The 18,005-nt window shown below is 42.1% G+C and overlaps 1 protein-coding gene across 4 annotated transcripts in view; it reads left to right on the top strand.

Moving 5' to 3' along the window:
* The window catches only part of mfsd6b (major facilitator superfamily domain containing 6b), a 69,471-nt gene that overhangs the window by 41,681 nt on the left and 9,785 nt on the right, over positions 1 to 18,005 (top strand). For all 4 annotated transcript variants that reach the window (XM_080198819.1, XM_080198817.1, XM_080198820.1 and 1 more), the window contains exons 3-4: positions 11,633 to 11,730; positions 12,536 to 12,697. In XM_080198819.1, coding sequence (XP_080054945.1) covers positions 11,633 to 11,730; positions 12,536 to 12,697 — 260 coding nt within the window. The remainder of the gene's footprint in view (positions 1 to 11,632; positions 11,731 to 12,535; positions 12,698 to 18,005) is intronic.

The following is an 18,005-nucleotide window of genomic DNA, read 5'->3' as shown; positions in this document are numbered from 1 at the left end:
AAGGGGAGGAGAGAAAGTCAGTTGGATTGGGGAAGATAGAGAGTGGGATTTTATGGCCTCGCTTGTCTGAAACTATAAAATCCCACCAAGGTCAACAGATCTTTCCATCGCCCACTCCGATTCTCGTGGCAGGTGAGCAGGCCGGTAAAATTCCAGCAAGAGTGTCGATCAGGTTGAGAGTCAATTGGATGTGTTCGATTGGAAGGGAGGAGTGAGATTCAGTTGTTTGGAAAAGAGAGAGGTTTATTCTGGGAGATTATTGATCCTAGGAGGGGGTTGGTGTTGCTGAGAGGTGGGAAGGCCTGAAGCATGTAGTTGATGGATCACGGGTCGGTGAGGGGGAGTAGAGACTTTATGGGGGTGGAGGGAGGGGTTGTTGCTTTGAGGAAGATTCGGAGTTCAGAGATGGAGTTTGGGGTTTGAAGGCCTCAAGATGAGGAAGTGGAAGCTATAGGAGAAGAATCAAAATCCAGGCAGAATTTTCTAACCTGGAGATTGCGGTTGCTGCCAGTAAAGTTGGCGGGATTCCCATTAGGTGTTGGGGGTCAACTTTTGTCCTTTCCGCTCTTCAGCTTGTTAATTATGCAGCAGCAAGAAGCTTATCGAGACTTATGTGATTTGCCCACCCTGTCGTTATGGGGTCGAAGGTCCTGTCCCCATATTTAAATGGTACCCTCACAGACATTCACTCACTACACGCCAAGTAATGTGTTGAAGAGGACTACATCAGGCCTGAAATAAACCAAACCTCTCCACTCCATGGTTCAGGGAGGCCTCACTGGATATTCTGCTCCATGCTGTCCAGGTAAGGCGGAAGGTCCTCTTTTCTCGGGGTGGGAGCCGGAAGTTCATTCACTTTTCCATACTGGCCTCGGAGGAGGTCACAAGGAGGTCAATGCCTGTAGAAAATAAAAAAGGACTGCACTGCAGTGCAGGAAAAAGGTGAATAATCTGATGCGTTCGGCCAGGAGAAGTGAACCTTCTCCTCACTTCAAACTCTCATTCCCAGAGGGCGGAAGGCAGTTTAAGTGTTAAGAGTCCACAGGGATGTCACACACCATCTGCAGATGGGACCTCAGCGCTGAATGTCTGCCAGCCACTTTAAGCTCACCAAGCCTAAGTTCTTGGACACACGGCATCTTAAACCCTTACTGTGGGGGTTCATCACACACAGCAGGCATGTTTGCTTCTGAATTGCTCTTTTTTCCGTAATGCCCACGGTCAACTCATCTGTATTGTGCAGGACGAGATCACACACAATTGGCAAGAGAGCTCAAAGACGGGCTACACTGAAGCTGAGGATACTCACCTCCCACGAGGAGCATGCAACAGAACTTGTTGGAGAGGATGGTGATCATTCCTGCATAGAAAGTGAACCCCCCCCACCCGCCAACAAGCCTGTGAAGCTCCATGCAGTGCACATTGACATGCGGAGTGACTGATCTATAGAGCCTGCCTCGTCAATCACTAATAATCTCCCCTCTCTCTCTTCCAGCTACCAGCAAGAAATGGTGAAGGCTGTCCTCGAGCGAGTGCCTCAGCCCCAGCCCCCAGACCAACTCCAAAAGGATCCAGCTGATGAAGATTTGTCAGCACATTCATCTGCACGCTCCACCAGCGCAGATACACACACCTTGGTGATCCTAGTTCTAGACTAGGCTTGGGTTCACAATCTTGTGATCTGCTCATGGATATGTCTGCACCCAGGTGAAGGCAGTGACACTCAAATGAAGACCAAGTCTGATAATGAGCCCCTGCAATTGACCCTGAGAGAAATGTTGGAGCAGCGAAGACAGGCAGGGGAACATCAGAGTTTTCAGTGACTGTCACCAAACTAGAACAAAGGATGGAGGAGTCTGTCCACGTTCTGTCTGATATTGTGACTCTAGCATATAAGCTTCTCGAAGTCTCCACTGGAAGGCTGGCAGCTGCTTTGAAGACCAAGTTCCACCAGAACACACAGTTTCTGCCGGTTTTGGACTTGGAACTACACACTATCGCCTTAGCCATGGGTGTATTCCAGCAGCTGCTAAGTGAGAGGGGGACAGGGCATCCTCACCTTCCTGCAGGATCCAGGACAGTAGTACCTCAGGCATCCAAAAGGAGGAGCAGCACCAGCCCAATACTCCAGGGGTATCCAGCCAGGAGTTTCTTGGAGTCCTGATACTCCAAGTCCCATCTGCCTGTGACTCTGTCAACTCCAGCTGTCCAGACCAAGGACAATACAACTGCCTTGGAGCAGGAGATCCTTCACAGACTGGGGCCTTTCAGGGGCTTGCAAGGGTCGGATAACATAGGCTGCCTCCACCACTGCTGCAGATGTTAGGGCTGCACCTAGAATAATGAAACTTACTTAGTTTTGAATACACAATGGTGGCATGGATTTCATTCATTATTCTGCATTGTTGTAAATATATGTTGCTTTTATCCCTCTCCAAGTTTCAGATATTCAAGGTCTCGCATTCATTCAAGGGTACAAAATGCACACTATCTCCTGCCCACTCCATGAAATTTCACTCAATCGCCAGACAGTGAATCACCTTTAGTTCCTCGTCAGTAACGTGAATAAAGGCACTTTCTGAATGAAAATTATGCCTGGAAAATAGATATGTAATCATTTGAGGCATGCGTTATATAACCTTATAAAAATTGTTAATCAGGATTAGTCATTACCTTGATGCTGTCACACTGAAGTCTGCAGTTTGTGGATTTTATAAGTATTTATCACAACCCATGTTGGAGTGTTTTCAACCTAGTGTGGTTTGCAGTGGCCTTTGTCTTATGACTAAGACGCTTTACTCATTAATTCAAGGGATGTGGGTTTCGCTGGCTAGACCAGCATTCATCGCCCATCCCTAGTTGTCCTTGAGAAGGAGTTGTGAGCTGCGTTCTTAAACCACTGCAGTCCCTGGATGTAGGTACACTCACAGTGCTATCAGGGTGTTCCAGGATTTTGACCCAGTGAAGGAATGATGATATATTTCCAAGTCAGGATGGCAAATGCCTTGGAGGGGAATTTCCTGATCATGGTGTTCTCGTATATCTGCTGTCTTGGCCTCCTAGATGATAGTGGTCATAGATTTGGAAGGTGTTGTCGAAGGATCCTTGATGAGTTTCTGTAGTGCATCTTGTACTGCTGTCACTGTGCGCCTGTTGTAGATGGGGGTACACCCACATGCCAATCAAGTGGGCTGCTTTGTACAGGATGGTGTCAGTCTTCTTGTTGGAGCTGCAGTGATCGAGGCAAATGGAAAATATTCCATCACAGTACTATCTTGTGCTTTGTAGATCATGGGTAGGCTTTGGGGATTCAAGAGGTGAGATACCCACTTTAGGATTTCTAGCCTCTGACCCGCTCTTGTAGCCACAGTATTTATGTGGCTAGTCCAGTTGTTTTTGATCAATGATAACCCCAAGGATGTTGATAGTGGGGGATTAAGTGATGTAATGGTCAAATTAATATTCAATATTGAAAACATTGCCTTTCATGCTACCCTGTAGCATTAATTTGTCTCTGCTTTTAACATTACTCTTCTATTAATTCCCTTTCTCCTTCATGACACTGAGTGATGAAGTTGGTTCCATCCAGTGATATCTGAAATGTCTGCTAGAGAGAAATGAGTGTGCAATGTCAGAGGTGTATGCTCATCCCAATGAAGCTGTCCCCCAAATACCTGTGAAAATCTTGCTTTGCTCCTGAATGGCTGCCGCATTTTGCTTGATATAGGAATCCCTCTGCAAAGTCACAGAATGACAATGGATATGAAATTCATTACATTTCTGTGCACTTATTGACTTAGAGATCATATCAATAATTGACTTTTATAAGATAGCCAATGTCATGCACAATAAGTTTAAGTTTAAGGGCTTCCATCACCTCCCTTATGCATTTATATGTCACCAATTGTGAGATTCCACAGAGGTCCCCAGTGGAACCCTGGTAGGATCCACTGGGAAAAAGGTTGAGTGCAGCTGTAACCCTAAGAGAAACTGGCATTGGATGCCCTTTATGTCCATGCAGTATGCGTTCCTCATGAGGAATGTGGGAAATATGAGCTACTACATCCCCAGACTTGTGAAGGCGTCTGCACCACTGCCTTTTGCTCGTCTCCATATATGAGCTGCATCTTCTATAGATTTTTGTTTGTGCCAAACATCTTCATCAATTTAGTCCCTTCTCAGCAGCACCCAAATCCTCCTGGAACTGCACTGGCTCGTGTCCCTCAGGATTGACAGTCTTCCCTGAGCTGTGCCAAACAGCAACAGGCCATTCTTCTCCTCATTCACATCAAAGCCATCAAGAAGGCAGCATTGCCTACAGCCCACATTCTCAACTCTTTCTTGTTTCTGTGAACTGATACAATTGAGCAATCAATGACAGTTCCCATTGCTTTGTCTTCCTCCTGATACAAAACAGGAATACATTCTCCAGCTCTTGACATTCCCTCAGTCTGCACATTGCAAACTCAGGCCACCCTTGCAGGATGATATCCTGGATGATGACAAGTGCTGATCTTTCCCCTCAGACATGAATATGCATTCACAATGAGGGTCCTCATTTGGGTCAAAAAACCCAAGTCCTAGGAGCTACAGTCAGCTCAGTTGTCCTCCAGTGACCTTTATACCAAATACGGGTACTCAGTCCTTGCAATTATGTCCTGACTGCAAGTATGGTGCCTTGAATACCATGACCAATGTACTGGGAAGATGGAGGCCTGTAGAATCCATGCAGCTTCTGCAACAGGTGTGGCCATTGACTTTAGGAGCCTGCATCCATTCTGATGTGCTTCTGGGAGGATCAGATGCCAATTGAGACTGTATGCACAGCAACACTGAAAGTTAATGGATTGTCGTCTGAATACGCACCATTAGAAAAGGAGCTCAATCATTGGCAATGAGACTCTAGAGTTCAGCACTCAGCTGAACTGTGCTCTCCATGGTTTGAATAGGATAGTTATAGTGTGTCCCTTCAATCAGCCAAGGATTGTTGGGCTGATATTTTTTTAGCCTGATTTTCAAACAGTTTCATTACAATGTCACATTTGTGTGGAAGAGTACCTTCCAACAGCTCCCCCTATCACCCACTAATTCCCTCCAACCCTGCTCCATCATGTCTATCTCCGAATTCCCCTTTCTCCTATTACTGTCCTGTCTCCCCTGTTACCCTTGAGCCTATCATTATCCATGTGGCTATTCCTGTCCTCCCCCGAACTCTTTACTGTTGATGTCTCCTTGCCATTTGTCGACCTGTTCCTTCCCTTCTTGAGGCTACATGCCTCTGGGATCTCCCTATGAAACCATCCAATATCCCCCCTGACTTGTCAGCTCCTGACCTACAGGATGCAGATGCCTTCTCTGACTGTGACTGTGCAGTCTGTTTCCATGTCAGTATCATGTCTGTAACCCCCAAATTCTTTTGGTGACCAATCATGCCCTGCATACCTTACTGTGTATGACCAGTACTGCCCTAAGAAGCCTCCTCTTGCCCAAGACATGCATGCCAGGCAGAACCCTCTAACATGGCCCATGCAGCCACAGAACAGTTTGTTCAATAAGCCTCTAACACTGTGGCCTCAACCTCAGGTCAGCATCTGAAACAAGCACCCACATCTGTCAGCAATGCTCTTAAAGGGAGGTGAAATCAGAATCTACATACCTTGAAGTCCATAAGACCATAAGATATAAGATTACAAGTAGGCCATTCAGCCCATCGAATCAGCTCCACCATTCAATGAGATCATGACTGATCTATGATAATCTTCAACTCCACTTTCCCGCCTTATCCCCATAATCCTTGATTCCCTTACTGATTAAAAATCTGTCTATCTCACCCTTGACTATATTGAATGACCCATCCTCTACAACATTTTGTGGTAAAGAATTCCACAGATTCGTTACCCTGAGAAAATTTCTCCTCATCTGTCTTAAATGGACAACACCTTACTCTTGAGATTGAGTTCATGGTCCTAGACTCTCCCACAAGTGGAAACAGCCTCTCAGCATCTACCTTGTCAAACCCCCTGAGAATCCTACATGTCTCAGTAAGATCGCCTCTTATTTTAAATTCCAATGAGAACAGAAGCAACCTACTAACCCTCTCCTCATAAGAAAATCCTTCCGCACCCAGCATCAACCTAGTGAATCTTCTCTAGGCAGCCTCTAGTGCCAGTACATCTAGGTTCACAGTACTCTAGGTGTAGTCTGACAGGTGCATTGTATAGGTTTAACAAACTTTGCCTATTTTTATACTCCATTCCCTTTTAAATAACATTCCAAGTTTCTTCCTGTTGAAATTGCATGTTAGTTTTTTGTGATTTAGACACGAGGACCCCCAAAATCCTCTGTGCTGCAGCTTCCTGTAGTCTTTTTCCATTTAAATAATATTTAGCTCCTTTACGCTGCCTACCAAAGTACATAACACACATTTTCCAACATTATATTCCATCTTCCAAGTTTTGCCCATTCACTTAATCTGTTTATACCTCCTTGTCGTTGATGGTGAAGCTTGCTACTTATACACGGTCGAGAAACATACCTCTCTAAGTATCTACTGGCATGGCACTTTATTAGGAGGAGAATGTAACTCCAGTGAATTATAGAACGTGTGTGAGATGCAAAAGAACGTAAATGTGGGTCTTGACATAAATCACTGGAAAGCCTGACCAATTTTAACCACCACCACCAGCCCCACTCCCCCCCCCCCCCCCCCCGCAATCTTCAAAGTTGGGAGATCAAAACTCCAAAGTAAATTTTTGGTGGCAGGGAGTGGAAAATTGGGGGAGATGAGATGTTGTGTGCAAGCGTTGGAAGCATTGGAGACCTGTGGCTATGGAAGGGTGCTGGAGAGTTTGTTGCAGTGTTATGATCACAAGGATGCTTCAGGCATCTGGATCCAAGAGATAGGTGTAAAATTACTTACTTCCTGTATCCACCAAAGCCTCACCTTCAGGAAACCGCTAATTTTTTGGAAAACCCAGTCAACAGCAGTTACAGTCAAAAACTTAAGTGACAGCAGCATTATTAATTCATCGGCAGCAGCATCGTCAAACCTAAAATTCTATTTTGCCTCCATGGAGAGGATTGTTTCCCCCAGCCATCTACCATCCTCAGTTACAGTTGGAAACATGGATGTGTTGGAGGTGGATTTGAGTTGGGAAACAGATTCCTCAGACTTTAACCCTCGTGCATAACTCAAAACCACCCATTTTTCTCAGTTAAAATTCCTCCATTGTGTCTGGCTAAATACCATTAAAATGGGTATACGTAGCACCTGATGTTCAGTCCTATCACAGTCAGTGGAATTAAAGCGCTGCAGATAATGGGCAGCTGATCCAATACTGTCTATTTTGTGCCATTGTCCCATTGTTCATACTCATCAAAGCAAAAATATAAGCAAGAATATAAAAGTAGGGAGGTCTTGCTGCAGCTGTATAGGGCATTGGTGAGGCCGCAGCTGGAGTACTGTGTGCAGTTTTGGGCGCCGTACTTACGCAAGGATATTTTAGCCTTGGAGGGAGTGCAGAGGAGGTTTACTAGGCTGATGCTGGAGTTGAGGGGGTTGAGCTATGAGGAGAGGCTGAATAAACTAGGCTTGTACTCGTTAGAGTTTAGAAGAATGAGGGGAGATCTCATTGAGACGTATAAGATGATGAATGGGATGGATAGGATAGAGGTGGAGAGACTCTTCCCGCTCAGAAAGGACAGTAGGACTAGGGTGCACAGCCTCAAGATAAAGGGGGCGCGGTTTAGAACGGAGTTGAGGAGGAACTTCTTCACTCAAAGGGTGGTGAATCTCTGGAATTCTCTGCCCGTTGAAGTGGTGGAGGCTGCCTCGCTAAATATTTTTAAGACGCGGGTTGATGGGTTTTTGATCAGCGAGGGGATTAAGTGTTATGAGGAGAGGGCGGGAATGTGGAACTGAGCCATGACAGATCAGCCATGATCTTATTGAATGGCGGGGCAGGCTCGAAGGGCTAGATGGCCTACTCCTGCTCCTATTTCTTATGTTCTTATGTTCAAAGAAAGTTAGTGCTTCCTATTTCAGCCACTGTCAAAATTAAGCATTTCCAACTGTGGTATAGCACAGCTAGATACAGAATAAACCTTCCTCCACAATGCAACAAAACCAGAAACTCTTCTCTACTGAACCAATGTGGTGACTTCTCCCCACACCAGTTAGCACGTATTCACTGTGATTGACATTGCCAATTAGTGCCAAGTTTAGGGACAGTATTGCACTTTGGGCACAACTTAGGAGTTGAGCCACTTGTAACTGTCTTAGGACTGGCTGGCCAACCAGTTGAGTCTGGGCTTGAAATGAACCGAAAAGCCAGTATTTACACCACTTCTACGCCCAACCTGTCTGTGTAGAGCACCTACCCCGGAGCAATTTTTCCTTGCATTGATTATCTGTTATGCCTTTAATATCCAAACAAGCCAGAAAAGAGGTCAGCTCACCTATCCTCATACTTAATTTAGTGAATGAAATCTATCTGCTAGTGGCTCCTGCTTAGATTTACCGCCACTAGCTCTTGAAGGAAGGCACCAAAGAAATATATGTCCCAAAGACACACTTACTCCCTCTGTTGGCATTAGCATAGGGATAGACATAGGCTTGTATTTATCGAGGTACCAGAAATGTGAGTTGTAGCCTCAACAAGAATGAAACATTTGGCAGATTTAGCAAGAGGTAAAGAAACATAATCACAGACAACACCCCATAACCCACAGCAATTTGCTTCGCTGTAGACAACTTCTTAAAGCCATTGAACTAAACTTCCTGTGTCTCTCCCCCTGTTTCATCTTCTAACCTCGCATTACAATCTTTTTATATCTTACTAACTGTTTTATTGCATATGTTAGCACCAGCTTAAACCAATCAAATCAAGAAATTGTGGTCTTTCTAAACTATGGTCATCTGTAGTTCCCTAGTCCCAGGTAGAGCTGACGGTATTTAGGTTTAACAATGCATGGAATGTACTGGCTGTGGCTACACTACAGATAATATCATTCCTAAGCATGCAGGAATTTTTTTAGAATATTCAAATCTAATTGCATTCTTCAATTTCTATCGATCCCTTAACTTCTTGCTATTTCAAGAAACCTGATGAATAAGATGTCAGTTGCACTTTTAAAAATGTTCACTCCATTTCTGCTGATGGAAACTTTGCGTTGATTTTGATTGGATAATTGTAGCTTTGACATGAGTTCAAACAAAATGTTTCACACTTTCTTTACAACTCTTTAAACTGATGCCTGGAATGGAAAAGGTTCAAGTCGTGTTGTTTAGTAAAGCTATGCTTGACTTATGCAGCATTTCTATTTCCTCAAACAGATTCATTGATGTTTAACCTGACATAGTACGGTTGTTATGCTTTTGCCCTAAATTTGCTTTACTGTAACATGAAATGGGAAGAGAATGCACAGCCAAGTAACAATGGAACAGTGTAATTTTCAGGATATGCCATATATATGCTGTATAGTTGCCTTAATTAAAAGTTTTTCATTAAAACATGAAAACTAGCTGTAAATTTTTTTTTAGAAAATCAGTGGTTAAACATAACTTTATATAAATATATTTATTTATGTTTGTCCAAATTACATCAGTCCTGAGTGTGATCCAGGATTATGATTTATTGACCTCGGGTATAAAATATCTAAATTATTCTACATCAGAAGACAAACTGAGTGCAATGATACTCAGAAAAATTCTAGTATTTTTCAAAATTGCCTCCATTTTGAATACCTTTCACTTACATCTTGTAACTGGTTGAACTGTTGTGTCTGTCTGACAGCTGTCATTGGTGAAGTATTTTATCCTTTCCGTAATTTGTTATTTTCTGTTTTCATTATTCACTAATCATATTATGTAAAACATTGTTCCAATTTCAATTTTTTTCCCCAATTACATTCAAAAGCTCAAACCAACCTCCAGGATTCAAGCACTGTGACAATTTCTAAGTCTAAGAAAAATTAGTTCAAAAAACTTTCAAAAAGCTTCCTTGTAAAAAGCATTTGACACATATTTTGAGGCCTCTATATGTGGATCCTTATGTAAATCCTCCTGCATACTTTATAACTTCAGTATAGCCCCATGTTCATTGGCCCAATGTTAAGGTAAAACATCATTGCTTTGTAGCCACTCTGTAATGAAGGTTCAATGATTCTCTGGGATAGTTCTTTCAAGCTATGTTTGGCTAAAGTGATTTTAAAACATGAGTTAAAAGAATCACCTGCCCTTCCTGCTTTTGCAGCATTCTCTGTGGTGCATGTATCCATGTGTCTAACCTTGGCTTCCTCTTATTTCTCTTCCACATTCTGCCCCTTGGCAACAACAACCAAAAACACAGCTTTGGTCTTCACACCCTGATGATGTTCAGCTCAACCACACACCCAACTTTCCAAATTCTCCACTTTCTAACATTGTCAGATTGCTTGTCCAACATCTGGTACTAGATGAGTAGAAGTCTCCTCAACTAAGTATTTAGAAGACCAAATTTATTGTCTGTGGTTCTCCATCTCTCTTCTTGACAAACTTGAATCAAACTGTTGGCAACAATAGTGTTATATTTGACCCTAAGATGAACTTCTGACCATATTCTAACCGTCAGAAAGACTGTCTATTTCCACCTCTGTAACATTACCTGATCCCATTCCTGTCTCAGCTCAGCTGCTGAAAACCTGGAGACTTCACTATCTCAACATACTGATTGAACTTGAGGTAATTCAAACCCACTGCTGCCTGTGGCCTATCTTGCACCAAGTCTCATTCACCCATCACCCCTGTAACTGTTGATCCAGACTAGGTTCCAGTTAATGCCTTTATTTCAAAATTCTCTTCCTTAATATCAATTCTCTCATCACGGCACTCTTCCCCCACTCCTATGTCTGTAGTTTCTTGTAGCCCTGCAGTTCTGCAAGATGTCTATGTTCCATCAATTCTTGTTTATTGAGCATCCACAACTGTGGTTATTCCACTGCTGGTGGTCATACCTTTGGCTACCAAGGTTGTACACCCAGGTATTCGCCTCCTCAACCTCTTTAGACCAAAGATCCAAAGCTGTGTGGATTAGGTTGATTGGCCATGATAAATTGCCTCTTGGTGTCAGTGGGATTAGGACTGTAAGTATGTGGGGTTATGGGGACGGGATCTGAGTGGGATTGTTGTCAGTGCAGGCTCAATGTGCCAAATGGCCTCCTCCTATACTGTTGATTCTATGATTTACCCCTCCTTCCTTATTTAACCTGGTGTTTAAACCTATCTCTTTAACCAGGTTAATGGTCATCTATCCTATTATCTCCTTTTGTGACTCTGTGTCAGACTTTGTTTGATACCGCTCCTATGAAGTGCCTACCTTGAAGGCACTAATAGTGTTGCAGTTAAAGAATAGTGAGCAAATGAGAATAAAAAGGGGACAAACAGGGAGAGATAATTAAAAATAAAGATAATTAACACAGAGTAATAAAGAGAAACTGAAGAACTCAGTGGGCTGATATTTGGAAAACAATACACCCTACAACTTACTATGAGCAATGCCTCAGAGATTGATTCGTCTTTTAGATTTCACAAGATTTGGGATTATTTTCAGGAAAGCCACCTCTTTGTACTTAACTGCTTCTCTTTGTCTCTCAGGGTGTTGTACATTGGCCTGGCCTGTAATACAGCTCGGTATCTGTATATCTCTTATTTGGAAAATGCATGGTACGTCCTCCCCATGGAGGTGTTGCAAGGTGAGGATAAAGTCAAGAAAATTTTGAAACCTTAACAGTATGGCAAAATGTAATAATTATAATGTTCTTCCTTAAAATATCAGCAAAAAATTGATCAAGTAGGGATGGCTCTTCCAGTTGGTCATAGGTAATTAGAAGATGAGTGGAAATCAATAAATTGGGTCTCATTTGCTGGGAAAAAAACACTTTCCTTATTCACCTCTTGATGACTGTGTATCTTTTTGTTTTATTTACGGTGCATCATTGCGATCTGGAATTTACTGCCTGAAAGGGTGGTGGTAGAAGATTCAGCGTAATGTACCAAACAGGAATTAGATACTTGAAGGGGCACAAATTACTGAGGTATGAGGAAAGAGCAGAGGATAGCTCTTCAGAAGAGCTAGCATGGACAAAACTGACTGAATGACCTCTTTGTGTGCTGTATCATTCTATGATTCTCTATGTAAAAGTTGAGAAAAGATCTTGGGACAGGTTGAATCATCATAAAAAGAGATATAATGGGTGGGATTTTACAGCCTCGCTCATCTTGAAACTGTAAAATCCCTCCCGAGGTCAATGGACCTTTCCATGTTCTGCCCCTCACCCGCTCTGATTCCTGTATTGGGCAGAGTGGTAAAATTCCAGCCAATGAATTCAATTGGAAAATTTAAATCTGATTTCCTTTGCCTTGGCTTTCTTGAAAATTATTCATTTTCTTTTAACCATGATGTTAGTACATATTTGATCAACTAAGTAATACATTTCATTATGTATATTCCAGATAGACTACAAATCCAATGTTGAAATGATTTTAACTTGTCTGTAGGTGTTACTCATGCCGCTGTATGGGCTGCATGCATCTCCTATCTCAGTGCAGCCGTGCCTCCTGCGTTAAGGACTTCGACACAGGGAATTCTACAAGGACTCCATCTAGGTTTGGGTCGGGGCTGCGGTGCCATGGTGGGAGGAGTAATGGTAAATGCCTTTGGTAAGTAATGACATGATGGCTTTTTTCCATATTTTCTGTTTTGGCATTTTGATAATTGGGAGAGAACCAGCTCATAATTTATCTAGCAGCAGCAGCCCTTTATCCTCATTATCTCGCTGTTAAGCTGTGTTGAACACTAATGAATTTGATGTGCTTCAGCTAATTTAGAGATCCACGTATCATTTACTATAATAAAAATTTAGAGATAAACTCACAAATAGAGTGTTGAATAAATGTAATGTTCAGAGCACTCAACGATTTTCAAGTTATCTTGAAAAAGCCATTCCTCATTCGCATTCTGTTTGGCCACAGTATATTAACATTGAGAAATGCTGAATTGTCTTTTCTGATCTTTAAAAATGTTCTTCTGTTGCCCATGTGCAGTTCGTTTGACTTTTGGAGACTCTGGCTGTTAATATTGTAGAATGAAATTTTGCTTTTTCAGGACTAGCTGGGTAGATCATTAACATTTCAGTCTTAAAACGAATGCACCATTTCACTTTACAGTAACGATCTGCTCAACTGATTGGGAAGCGGCTAAAGGGCAACACAAGACTATTAAACCAGGTCTGAACCACCAGACCAGGATGTATTTTTTAAAAAAGGAAGCAAATATATAACCAGGATCAGTGGGTAAATGCACTGACTGGTGAAACATTTGAGCCAGATACCCAAGGGAAATCCCAGGCTCCATACCCAGTTCATGCTCAGTTGTTTGGTCTCAGTCTAGGGTGTTATGATCAATCTCAGTGCCCACTGGGTTGGGAGTTATCATTTCACTGAATCTTTTGGCTTATCATTCCAGTGGCCCCTCTTCAGTAGATTTTTAAAGAGTGGGCCATTCTTTGGGAACGGGATTGCATTAGTTGAATGAGTGAGTACTCCATAAGCAACTTCCCTCTAAAATTGAAGCTCATTGGATTGAACACAAATTTATTGACCTAGTCAGGAAGCTGACTGGACGGCTGGAGGGAGAGTAAGGACAATGGACAGGTACTCTCATTGGTAGGATGTGACTCATGGCATCCAGAAAGGATATGCGTTGGGGCATTAATTTCTTCGTCGGTTCTCTGCCCAAAGGCATGTCTGACCCTCATAGTTGCATCCTCCACCATAGTTAAGGCAAGGAGAATGGGTCCTGAATCCACCCTAGCCAGAACAGGGATTGAACCCCAGGCTGTTGGCACCAAACTGCTCCATACCAGCATCCAGTCAACTGGTCCCCAAGGAGTCCCACCTGACAATCATTTTGTAGTCTGGGACTATGAATAGTGATAGTAGAGGTTCCAACTTTCTTTTCATCTGATGTCTGACCAGCAATCTCTTCTGCTCTCAACCACCTTGGTGGATGTTAGAAGGAATTACAGGGCCATCCACCCCAATTCCACTCTTATAACTCTACAATTTTTTTTCTTATTAATTCCCATTAGAGTTATATTAAGTCTGTGTCCACCACTGCTTTGGCAGTATATTCCAGACCGTTACACAATAACGCTGGAAAAAAATACCTTTGTGCATGAGCATCAAATGAGAATGATATTGTCTTCAGCTATGATATATTTGCTATCCAGTTTCACAAATGAGGAATGCCCACTTAGGGAATGGTACCCCCTGTGGCAACATTAAACAATACCAGATGGCCACTGGATAAAAACTTAACAGAAGTCACCACATTGTTTTTTTTTGGCTCATATTTCTTTTATCAACTATTACAAACAAAACGTAACTACTTTTACTTGCATCCTGACATCGGTAACCAAGTTTAATTTCTGTTTCTCCATTCATTTCCTTGGCCATACACATTACAGTGGCAAGATTGTGCCCCATTTTACAGTCCTTTAGTAATGAAATAATTTAAACTTTGATGGATCATTGGATAAGCTGAAGGTTCCCAAGCAATGTATTGAAACAGGCCTGTGGAGCTTAATCTGGTGAAACAAACTGAATCTAACTGCTCCTTAAATCGAGCTGTTTGTTGTGTGCTGTGCAAGTGAAGAGCTATTTTGTTAGGCATGTATCTATAAATTGGCACAAAGCCAGTGTCAGGGAGGTTAGCTTTGTACCAGGCAGTAAAAGGTTAGGTTTTGTATATGCCAACTTATAAAGCTTAGAGAAACGAACCAGCAGCGTCAGGAAATTTGACACCTCTCCAAAAAAGCTGACAATTCAAAAAAGAAATGTTTATCTGAAATGAAACCTAAATAAAGTTCTTTGACCTAGGGTGGTGAGTGAATAAACAAATTGCTTTTTGTTATATTGGATTTTGAATTCTTTATTAATATTTTACAAACATTCCGTAATTCAGTGGGCAGAATTTTATGGAGCTTGAATAGACAGTCACCCAATCCAAATTTGCATAAGACATTGGCCGTGGGTCAGACGTCATGGCGTCCTCAGATGATATTTTGGGTGGGGGAACGTGCACAAGAGACGGAAGTGCGTCCGCCAACAATTGAAAGGGTCACTTAGCATATGATTGACCCTAATTTTACATGGCCCACGTGCTTTTAGGCTTGGTGCAGGTGCCAAGCTGTTTTTTCATCTTTCCCAATTGAGGGTGGGAATTTCCACAAAATATTTGAGGTGTTATGTGTTTTGCTGCCAGTAGCTTAATTCTCTATGATGGAGATGGTTTACAGCATATTTTTGGTTCGAGTGTCATTGAAACAGTACTGCAGCTCCCTGGGGCAACTGTCAACCTTCAGGGAGCTGCTTAGAAACGCCTGCCTGCATTGTTACTTCTCTCGCTGCCTCCTGTCTTCCCACTACCCCCCTGCAGGGCGCAGTATCTGAGTGTGAATTTCACACTGGTTGCCCTTTTATTGGCCAGCCAGCATGAAATCACACTTCAGGGCCGAATACAGCCAGGACAGCGTTTCATGCCTGCTCTAACAGGTGAAAAATTCAGGATAGTCTGTTTTTCTATGTGAGCCAAAACTCAGCAACCTCTGGGCATTTCATGATTTCAGCTGCAGCTGTATGTGATTTGATTTATTGACCCTGTCCACACTTCCCACTGCCTCACAAAAGCAGCCAGTACACTGACATTTATTATTGTCACTGTATACTAATAAATATGACAATAAATCAAATCAAATATCCAACATTTTTGCTCTGATGAAGGGCCATCCAGATTCAAAATGTTGGCTTTATTCTCTCTCTGCAGATGCTGTCAGACCTGCTGAGCTTTTCCAACATTTTCTGTTTTTGTTTCTGATTCCACAGTAATTTGTTTTTATCCAATATTTCAACAATTGTTCTATGATTGATGGGAAGCACTAAATATCTAAAAAAGCTATTTTTGCACATATAGAATTTAAAAGAATATTTGAAAGGAGAGGAATAGTGTGGAGCACTCTTCCCACAACATTTGTATTTTTATTCAATTTTAGTACTTCTTCTAAAATGTTGAAATCTTCTGTGATTTCAGTATTTGAAGATGCATAAAGATAAATATTATAATATATAATGTGTGTGTGTGTGTACGTTATTGGTCACAACTGACTTCAGATTTTAACACTATCAGAAGTTTTATTGGGAATAGTGACTGCCCAAACCATTTCAGATACTACCAATGCACTTGGTTAGACCAACACTTATTGCCCATTCCTAATTGCCCTTGAGAAGGTGGTGGTGAGCTGCCATCTTGAATTGGCAATCCCTGAGGTATAGGTACATCCACAGTACTCTTCATGATGGAATTCCATAATTTTTACCCAGCAACAGTGAAGGAACAGTGCTATATTTCCAAATAAAGATGGTTAGTGACTTAAAGGAAATTGTCTAGGTGGTGGCACTCCCACATGCCTGCTGCTGTGTCCTTCTAAATGATAGTGGTCTTGGGTTTGGAAGGTGATGTCTAAGGAGCTTGCAGTGCATCTTGTAAATGGTACACTATTTGCCACTGTGGGTTGGTGGTGGAATGAATGAATGTTTGTGGAAGGAGAGTCAGTCAAGTAGGTGCTTTGTCCTGGATGCTGTCAAACTTCTTGAATGTTGTTGGAGCTGCACTCATCCAGGTAGGTGAAGAGTATTCCATTACACTCCTGACTTGTGCCATGCAGATAATGGGTAGACTTTGGGGAGTCAGGAAATTAGTTACCTCAGGATTCCCGGCTTCAATGACATTGAACATCAAGGGGAAATGGTTATATTCTCTTGAGTTGGACATAGTCATTGCCTGGCACTTATGTAGTGTGTATGATTCATGTCACTTAACAGTCCAAACCTAAATATTGTCCAGGTCTTGCTGCCTTTAGACATGGACTGCTGAGAGCTATGGAAACAGGGGCTGCTAGCACTGGGACTCCCTGACTTCCCTTCTGTTGCTACCCTCGTAAAAGGTTGAACCAGGCTCCAGCATTTACTAAACTGAATGAGATTCCCTTATTAGATCAAATTTCAGTCTAATCTCCAGATCTGTATGCACATTTCAATGAGAATTTAGGCGGAAGACTGCATGAGGTCAGTGAATTTTCAGTTTTAATGAGCATAACACAGCAGGCCTGTTGTATGCAGGTGCTATAGCACAAGACCAACAGCTTTTATTTACATAGCACAGAAGCATTATCAAAGAAACTTGACACTGACCCAGTTAAGAAGATTTTAGCCTATGGACCAAAAACTTGCTCAAGAGGCAGGTTTTAAAGACTCTCTAAAAGGAGGAGAGACAGAGAGGAGGACAGGTTTAGGAAGAGAATTCCAGAGCTTAATGTTTAGGTAGCTGAAGATACAGCTGCCGATAGTGTGATGAAAATCAGGGATATGCAAAAGGCCAGAACTGGAGATGTGTAAAGTCCCAGTAGGGCTGGAAAAGGTTACAGAGGTAAGAAGGGGAAAATTCATGGAAGAATTTGAAAATGAGAATGAGAATTTTTAAATTAAGATCCACAGCTGAATGAAATATTAAGTAACATGAACATTAATGGCTTGCTTGTTAAATCACAAGACATCAATCAAAATAATAGAATCTTATAATGCAAAATATTTGTATACAAAAGGTTGTGTATCTGTTATGTCCTCCGGTATGGGCATAAGTCTCAACTGATGTTAAATTAAGAATTCAATACATAACAATTAATCAGTAAATCATGGCATGGTAGTACCAAGTAAACTTTTGAATGTTTTCAAGTTACTCTACATTAACCAAACCTTCAGTGTCCTCATTTACAAGGACATGTTATTACTCCCTCTCCAGACTGTACCTCATCCGATCGCTATCTTCTCAAATCTTCCCATTCCTTAATAACACTCTTTTGCTTCTGGCAGTTGCATTCATGACTCTGTCCTATCACTCACTGAAGTAAGT

This window comes from Carcharhinus amblyrhynchos, chromosome 11 (assembly GCF_965287045.1).
Source record: "Carcharhinus amblyrhynchos chromosome 11, sCarAmb.v2.hapA, whole genome shotgun sequence".
Lineage (NCBI taxonomy): Eukaryota > Metazoa > Chordata > Chondrichthyes > Carcharhiniformes > Carcharhinidae > Carcharhinus > Carcharhinus amblyrhynchos.
The sequence above is the reverse complement of the archived record's forward strand: the minus strand, read 5'-3'. Positions and strand labels throughout refer to the sequence as shown.